The 8,569-nt window shown below is 47.2% G+C and overlaps 1 protein-coding gene across 1 annotated transcript; it reads left to right on the forward strand.

Annotated features, from left to right (window-relative positions):
- The first annotated feature begins 7,469 nt into the window (after nucleotides 1-7,469).
- On the forward strand, nucleotides 7,470-8,364 carry EPCIP (exosomal polycystin 1 interacting protein). Its single transcript, XM_077765422.1, has one exon. It carries the CDS (start codon nucleotides 7,500-7,502, stop codon nucleotides 8,157-8,159), a length of 660 nt encoding a protein of 219 aa, XP_077621548.1. The 5' UTR covers nucleotides 7,470-7,499; the 3' UTR covers nucleotides 8,160-8,364.
- The last annotated feature ends 205 nt before the right edge of the window (nucleotides 8,365-8,569 follow it).

Consider the following 8,569-nt stretch of genomic DNA (forward strand, 5'->3'; position numbering starts at 1 on the left):
AAAATAAAATAAATACCATATTACGTAGTGTGTATCTGTAACCCGCCCCCTGCGGTGCATTTGTGGGACAGAGCCAAAGAAAAGAAAACACGCCCCAAATCCGTTTTCTTAAAGAGCTTCTCAAGGTCCTACAACTAGAGGGTCCCTATGAGCCTCTCATGCACACGGGACAGAGTAGCCAGCATGTCCTCCTTGGCCTGCCTGGGAAGGGAGATTGCACAGCCACAGACCAGTGGGAACTAGACCGGGAACGGGATCCCTCCATTCTGGGGTCCTCGAGAGGAGCCCCCGCCCCACACTTCTCCCATACTTCCTATTTAATCCTTGCTATCCCTTTAACAAGGGACACGCAGGGATAAGGCCTAAAGGGCAAACACCCTTGAACAAGAATGTGTTCATTGAAATCCAGATCCAGGCTTAACCGAGTGCCATTAGACCTCTATGTGAGGGTGGGATTTTAGCACCAGGCATCTGGAAAGCGTGGATGAGCCTTGACCAAGGAATTGAGATGAAGGAGCCCCTGGGGACAGGAAAGATACCGGACCACCTCCGCAACCTTGCCTGTGACATCTCTTGCCAGCAGCTGGTCTCGCTGCGGGTCTAAGGAAATCACCAAGAGGCCCCTGACTCAGAAAATGAACTGTGCTTTTCGCGTGAGTGTCAGGGGCAGAGTGGGCATCTTGAGCCCCGTCGGGATGCTCAGAAGGACACAGGGAATGCTCTCCCGCGCTGTCCGCTTCAGAGCCCCTGCCTCGCACACCACCTTCCAAGGAGTTCGGGCAGGAGCTATGTCCTCATCCTTGCCTCCGGCACCCTCCCGTCTCGGGCGGCCCCACCCGCCCCAGGATTCGAGATGCTGACACAGATATATCGGGGGAGCTGGAGTGAGAAGGAGTCAGCAAATGGAGAGAGGTAAACCTTCAAAGAAAATACGGAAGTGTTCTCTTACTTCGAGCTCATTGTGTTCTCTCTGTCTCTATTCCCATGTCATCTCTGCCCGGTGCCTGAATGACCTTCCTTCCGCACAGAACTAAATAGGTGTCCCCTGCTTATAAACCTTCAGCGCCTCCTTTTGGCTTCTCTCAGGGGCCTCCAGAGGGGGTGTTTGCAGCCAAGGGAGTGCACAAGCCAAGCCAGTGGGGGTAGAGCTGAAGGTACTCAAACTTTCATTTTATGTTTTGTCTCAAATTTTAAAAATTCTGTTCTGTGTGTATTGCTCACCATGTACACAATATATAAATTGGGTAGTTATAATGCCTTCATAAATAAAAAGTTACACATTTGGGGGAGGGTTTTTTATTTTTAAAGTTTATTTATTTATTTTTGAGAGAGGCTGAGAGAGTGAGCAGGGGAGGGGCAGAGAGAGAGGGAGAGAGAGAATCCCAAGCAGGGTCTGAGCTGCCAGCATGGAGCCCGAGGCAGAGCTTGAACTCACAGACCGTGATGTCATGGCCTGCACCGAGACCAAGAGTTGGATGCTTAACTGATTGAGCCAAGCAGGCGCCCCACTGGGGAAAGTTTTTTAAAGTTTTTATTGATGAGGTAAGAGGCAGAAGGGTTTGGAGACTAAACCCCTGAACTTGGAGTCGGTCCTGTCTAACCCTGTCTTTCCTGTGCTTCAGCTCATGGGCCCCAGACCCGCCAAGTACTCAGTTTCTGAAATTTGGCTCAAGTGACCCTTCCAGTTGCAGCTCTACCCTTTCCCTTCCCCCCAAACCCTTCTGTGCCTGGCCCTAATAGCACCTCTTTGGGGAGTCTTTCTCTCTCCTTCTGCCCAATACTTGCTTCATGTCATTACTAAGTGCTCATCAATCACATTGCCCTATAATTAGCTGCCTACTTCTTTGCTTCTTTAGTACATGCTGAGTTCCTTGGGCAGCCCATTCAACCCCTGGAGGGAGCGAGGCCATCTTAACTGCTCTCGGTCTTAATGCTGGGTACGTTTTTGATAAAGTATGCAAGAGTAAGGTGTATGTCTCACTCGGTGAGATATACCTAAAATTCCAAACTATCTCCTTTTCTGGAATTTCTCTCATCTTCTCCCCCTCAGAATCTTCAAGGAGTCTTGCAGAAACACACTTGGGCAACTGTCTGAGACACCCCTGCCTAGCTGCCCAAGTCCTGGCTGCAAAGTGGGTTTCTTTGAAGTGCCCGGGCACTAGCCATCTTCTGCCCCTCTTCCTGTGCCTGTGGTTCAGTTTCTCTTTTGGGCCATCTGCTTCTTTCTGGAGGATCTCATCAGTTTCTGGTCTTCTTATTGACCCCGGTTCATTCAACTGAGACTTTTCCCTAAGTGCCTTTCCACTTTTAAACTAAAAAATCACTTCTATTTTCAAATTAAACTCATTTCTCAATTAAAAATTTGAAATCACTCCTAATTTCTAGTTGCTGTTAGAATTTGGGGAATACCACTGTTTTCCCACAATTTTTTTTCCCTTTTGTGTTGAGACTACAGAGTTCAAACCATCATCATTCGAGACCTTTCAAATCTGTTTTGGGCAAACGGTCCAAATGCTCCCCTCCCAATGACACACAATCTCCTCGCTAGTAATATCTTCTTATAAACAGAACTAGTGCAGTTTGAAACATTCCTTTTGGAGCCAAGTATAAACATTATCTAAATGTTGGGTGTAATCCTAGATTGAGAAGGAATCTGTGTGGAATTTGTTTTGAAGTAACTGGTGTCCGTATCTGCTCCCTTCAGAGTCTTTGCTTTCACGCAGCTAATTTGTTGGTATTAATTACTACCGAGGTTTCTTTAGTTGCAATATAAAGCTCATATTTGAACTGATCCAAATAGTAGCTCTGGTTTTTCGACATGTGCAGTGATTTAAAGGCTCCGAGATTTAATGATCACACATGGCTTTTCACATCTTGCCGAAAAACTTAGGTGGATGGATACCACCTGGGCGTTTGTGATGGTTACATAAAACCATTTATTATGCTTGTCAGAAATTTCTAGTGCCGACCAATACCTGTGTCGTCCCGTTCTCCCTTGGCATAGTGCCGGACTCGGTTTCCAAACTGCTTGCCTAGAGGGGGTGCCATGTGGCTGAGTTCTGGTCAGTAAAATGTGAACAAAAATCCCACAAAGAATCTGGAGGCCTGGGAGACGATAGAGCGGTGGATGAAAGCTTGAGCCCCTCTGTGACATGGAGCAGAGCACCCCCGCCCCACCCCCACACCTCCTTAGTGGCCTCAGACTGTAATGTAAGGGAGGAATCACCTTTTGCCCTAGTTTCACTATGTATTTATTCATTTGTGGACAGAATCCAGCGTGACATTAACAAAATGGCACAGATACGTCACATTGCCCCTGCCCCGTGCTAAGGCCCTGCCCACAGTGGGGGGGGTGGTGGCAGAGGGGACTCCTCTTAGGACACAGGAACACATCCTGATGATGGGCACACAACAAGCAAGGGTACTGAGGAAATGATGAGTCAGAGCAAGTCAGAAGGCTCCGCCCAACAGGACCCCTCCACTCCCCTCTCCCACCAGCTTCCCCATCGCCCATCAATCTCTCTGTCCTACCTTTGCTTGGTTTCTTTAAAAAAAAATTTTTTTTTTAACATTTACTCATTTTTGAGAGACAGAGAGAGACAGAGAGTGAGTGGGGGAGGAGGAGAGATAGAGGGAGACACAGAACTGGAAGCAGGCTCCAGGCTCCGAGCTGTCAGCACAGAGCCCAACACAGAGGCTCTAACCCACAGACCGAGAAAGCATGACCTGAGCTGAAGTCGGACGCTTAACTGACTGAGCCACCAGGTGCTCACTTCTGTCCCACTTTGGACTTTTCAGATTCTGATCGCCCTGTGCTAACTATATAGATAACTTTTTCTTTTCTTTTTCTCACTCAAGAACTATTCCCCACCTCAGATACCACCTCTTGCATGAAGCTTATTATGGCACCTTCCATTTCCAGGCAAAGTTAGATGTAGACTCGATACCCCATACAAAATGGTCTTATACTGATTATCACACTCTACTGTGATTATGAATTCAAGCACCTCCTCCACTGAGGTATAGCCCCTGGAAGGAGCTCCTCTTGGCTTTATTCTCAGTTTCTAGCACAGTGCCCTGCATAGAGCAAGGACTCAACAAAGGTATATTGAATGAATGGGGGGGGAGGGGAATAGTTTGCCAAATGTCAGTGTACTTTTTCTCACTACTTGTTACAGAAATCCAATTCAGACTGGTTTGACTAGGAAAAACAAGAAAATTTTTGGCTCACAGATTTCAAAAATCAAGAAAGGATGTCAGGCATGGCTTGATCTCAGTGCTCAAAAAAGGTTGTTAGAAATGTGTCTGCGTTTCTTGCTTGTTCTCCTTTGTGTTGGCTTCATTGTAGGGCAAGCTCCGTGCTTCTGGAGACCAGACAGTCACCCTTAGCTCAAGGTTTCCCTTCTAACAAGCTGAGCACCCCCCAGAGGAAAACAATAGTTTCTTTCCCCATAGTACCGCCCCCATTATGGTCAGGGGCACAGCAAGGAACAGGGCCTTGTTTCGGGAAATCAATGTCTGTTTCCCTGCCTGCCTCTTTCCTTCTTCCGAGCATGTCTCTGAATGATATCAGCACCTGGAAAATGAAGCAGACACTTTTCTCACCAGGTTCTGGGCTGATGGATGGACCCCTTTTACCACCCTTTCCCCTCCAGGCTGAGATCAGAGCAAGCCCATGGTATTGATGACAGCTTTCTCAGTTCCGGGATGAAAGGGTTACTGGGGCATGAAGTCCTAGAAACCTCCAGCAGAATCGAGGACAACCGATCATCTAAAATTATCTTGTAATTAATAAGTTAGTCACTGCTCCTTACTAAGTGGGGTAGTTACCACTGCATCCTCAAACTATTTAAAACTGTTAAACCTCATGTTCAGGAAGAATTCTGGCTCTATGGAAGCATTTCCCAAAGTCCTTTCTTTTATGACAAAATGCACTAATGAATACATCCTTTAAGAAAACCCTGTAACAACTTCAAAGTCAACACAAAACACTATATAAAGCACCTTATTCCGTCCCCCAGATGGACTTTAACCTGTCTCTCTGCTACGTTCCTATAACCATGCATACATTCAATAGTTCCTTTCTCAATCCTGCCGTATTTGTCTTCCTCTTCTGCTTATAAACCCTTGGAGGGAAGGGTACAGGTTTTGTTCATCTTTGTGTCTTACGCTTGGCCTTGACACATGGCCCGTGCTGAGCCCTCCCCAACTTCTGACTTTGACTCCCTTTCCTTTCTGCTGCCACAGGCCCGTGGTCCTCACATGCAGGCCTGGCCTGCCTTGGGCGCTGGAAGCAAAATCAAGTCTCTTGAACACAACTTCTATACCCTTGTTGTCTTCTGGGCTCTATCCCCAGGGCTAGCAATGCGCCTGCCAGCTAGTGAGTTCCCAAGAAACATTTGCTGAGTGAATGAGTGAATGAATGAATGGATGAGCAAATGAATGAACAAATGAGGTTATGATTCCTGTGAACTAGTGTCTCACTTCCTGTCCATGTGTACTTGGCTGAGCCTATTTTTAGTTTCCAACCACCTGATGATGAACTTGTGCTTTCTGCCTGCCCACCTGAGCCCAGCATTTTTAGCCTTGCCTCCCTTGGATTCTTTTGCTTTGTGACCTTGTGGCCTTGTCTTGCACCCAAAGCGTTGCGTGTCTGCCTCACCCCTTTCCTGCTGTCCCCACCACCTTCTTTGGACACATGTTCAGCTCCTCAGACTGACTCAGCTGTCCCTCCCCAGCACTTCTTGTGGGGACCTATCACCAGCGCTGGACTCTCTGAGCCAGAAGTCTTATTCCAAGTATTTTTTCACATGTGTGGTGCTTTGTACACGCAGATTAAGAGAATTATATCTTTGGTCTTGTATCTTTTGGTCAGCCATCAGCTAACTCAGGGGAAGTGTAATTATTCTTGTTTTTAATTAAATTTTTTAGTGTTTATTTATTTATCTTGGGAGAGAGTGAGTGAGTGAGCAGGGGAGGGCCAGAGAGAGAGGGAGAGAGAGAATCCCAAGCAGGCTCTGCTTGTCAGAACAGTGTCCAACATGGGGCTCTATCCCACGAACTGCAAGATCATGACCTGAGCCAAGATCAAGAGTCAAGACACTTAACTAACCAACTGCACCACCCAGGAGCCCCAGGAGATGTAATTATTCTTGCAAGAACTGGAACATGGCACCCTATTTCATAATGTATGTCTCATTCCAACCCATAAAAGAACACCACACATCTGTTATATACCAAGTACTTAAGGCATTTTCCTCCAAATTGGACATTGGTGTTGTTCCTTAAACTACACATGCATTCTTATCTTACTTAGGTCCTTTAACAGTGCTGATATATTGCTTAGTTTTGGGTCCTACACTAAGTTATTTGATGAAATCAATTTATAACAGATGATCTGGGAAAGGAGGAGATAAACAAGTTCATTGCAATTAATTGGTGTGTGATTAGTGTTTTCATTGTCTATTAACACAATAAAATCTACTCTAATACTTATATTTCTGGGAGATCAGGAAAGTATCAATGGATCTATAAACAGATTAATATGATGCGGGCATGTTTGTCTAGTTAGAAATTAAAGTTTACCATTAACTAAATGTTTCACTGGTATTCAAGCTATGCTGTTTAACAGGTAGTGCTTGGACAGCTGAATCCAACACGGAACTGTTTGTCTCCTGAATTCCAGGAAGTCAGATATTGAGGGGAGGAGGGAATGTGCATGTTTGAGGGGGTGTTGAGGACTCAATACAAGTAACAAGATGTTTGGAGAGTGTGCATGCTCAGAGCGCCACAGATCCCTGCCCACAGACAAGGTGCCCTGGGTTTCATCTCTGGCACCCCATCTTGTTGCTGCTGGTGTGTTAGTTTCCCAGCAGACATCACGGGGAGTTTTATGCCTCGCACGAGCAGGTGGCTACTGCCTCTCACAGCCTCTGAGAAAAGATCATTTCTGCACTTGGGTTCCATGCATTTCCTGCCTTTGATAGAACCACAAGAGAGAAACGTTTATAATGGATTATTGAGGGGGCTCCATTCCCGTAAGCTTCATATTAAAATTTTTTTTTAATGTTTATTATTTTTCAGAGAGAGAGAGACAGAGCATGAGTAGGGGAGGGGCAGAGAGAGAGGGAGGCACAGAATCTAAAGCAGGGTTCAGGCTCTGAGCTGTCAGCACAGAGCCCGATGACGTGGGGCTTGAACTCACGAGCTACGAGATCATGACCTGAGCCAAAGTGGGATGCTTAACCGACTGAGCCACCCAGGAGCCCCTGCTTCACATTTTTTAAAGCAATCTCTACACCCAACTTGGGGCTCAAACTCACAACCCCGAGGCTGAGAGTACCATGCTCTACCAACTGAGCCAGCCAGGCGCCCCACGAACCATATGTTTCTGATAAGAGCCTGCAATAACACAGCTGCCTATGTGTGTTGCAGGTGAATTGCGATGAACTGGCTCACGAAGGGGAGACACAAACTTACTGGCCCACGCTGACACAAGGATGGCCCCACCTTCTGGGCACAGCCTCCTGCTGACCAGCGCCCTGGGCCTCCTTGTCCTGGACTGCTTCACAGGAGGTCAGAAGAACAGCACCCTGATCTTCACAAAGGAAAACACCATTCGGAACTGCAGTTGCGCGGCAGACGTCCGGGACTGTGACTACAGTTTGGCCAACTTGATGTGCAGCTGCAACACCGTCCTGCCCGCCGCAATAGAGCAAGCCAGCTACAATGACCGTCTGACCATCTGGTTCACGGATGCATCCGCACTGGGTCTCTTGTTGAACTTCACCTTGGTCCGGGACCTGAAGCTTTCTCTGTGCGGTCCCAACACTCTCCCCACCGAATACCTGGCTATCTGCGGCCTGAAGCGGCTTCGCATCAGCACTGAGGCCCAGCGGCCAGCACCGGACCAGAGCTTGCTCATTGACCACGGCAGGGAGAATGAACCCAGGGAGAAGCCGGTGCGGTTACCCAGAGGCTGGCAGACGTGTATGTATGTCTCGTTCTTAGATATGGCACTTTTCAACAGGAAGTCATCCTTAAAAGCATACAGTATTGAAAACGTTGCCAACACCGCCAACAGTCTTCCCCACTTTTCTTACTTTGAGACCTTCCCGATTTTGAGCAACAAAAGCTATGTGGTCACGTTCATTTACTAACATTGTAGAAGGTTCCAACCGCCAGAAACTTTGTCAAACTATGGATAACTTGAAAAAGGACCTGGGAACAAGGCCATGGGTATCCTTACCCACAACTTCCCATCTGCCTGGCCCCCATTCACAGCACAGCCGTGTACGCAGCCAGCCCTCTCTGTTCCACTCCGTGCCCAACATGGGAGCTGTTTTGAAAAACAAAATAAATAGAAACAAACAAACAAAAACAAAGCCCAATAAGCAAAGCAAAGCAAAGCAAAACAAAAAAAAATCTCCTTGAGCCCAGAATGTGTTGTGAGCTAGCTAGAGGCCAGGTCTGGGCTCCTGGGAGTCTGTGGAGAATCGTTAGATTGGAAATGGGGAAAGCAGTCCAGACTGTGTAGTGGGACTCAGCATAGAGGATTGCTCCCCGCCCC

The sequence above is a fragment of the Crocuta crocuta genome, unplaced genomic scaffold (assembly GCF_008692635.1).
Source record: "Crocuta crocuta isolate KB4526 unplaced genomic scaffold, BGI_CrCroc_1.0 scaffold84, whole genome shotgun sequence".
NCBI classification, from domain to species: Eukaryota; Metazoa; Chordata; class Mammalia; order Carnivora; family Hyaenidae; genus Crocuta; species Crocuta crocuta.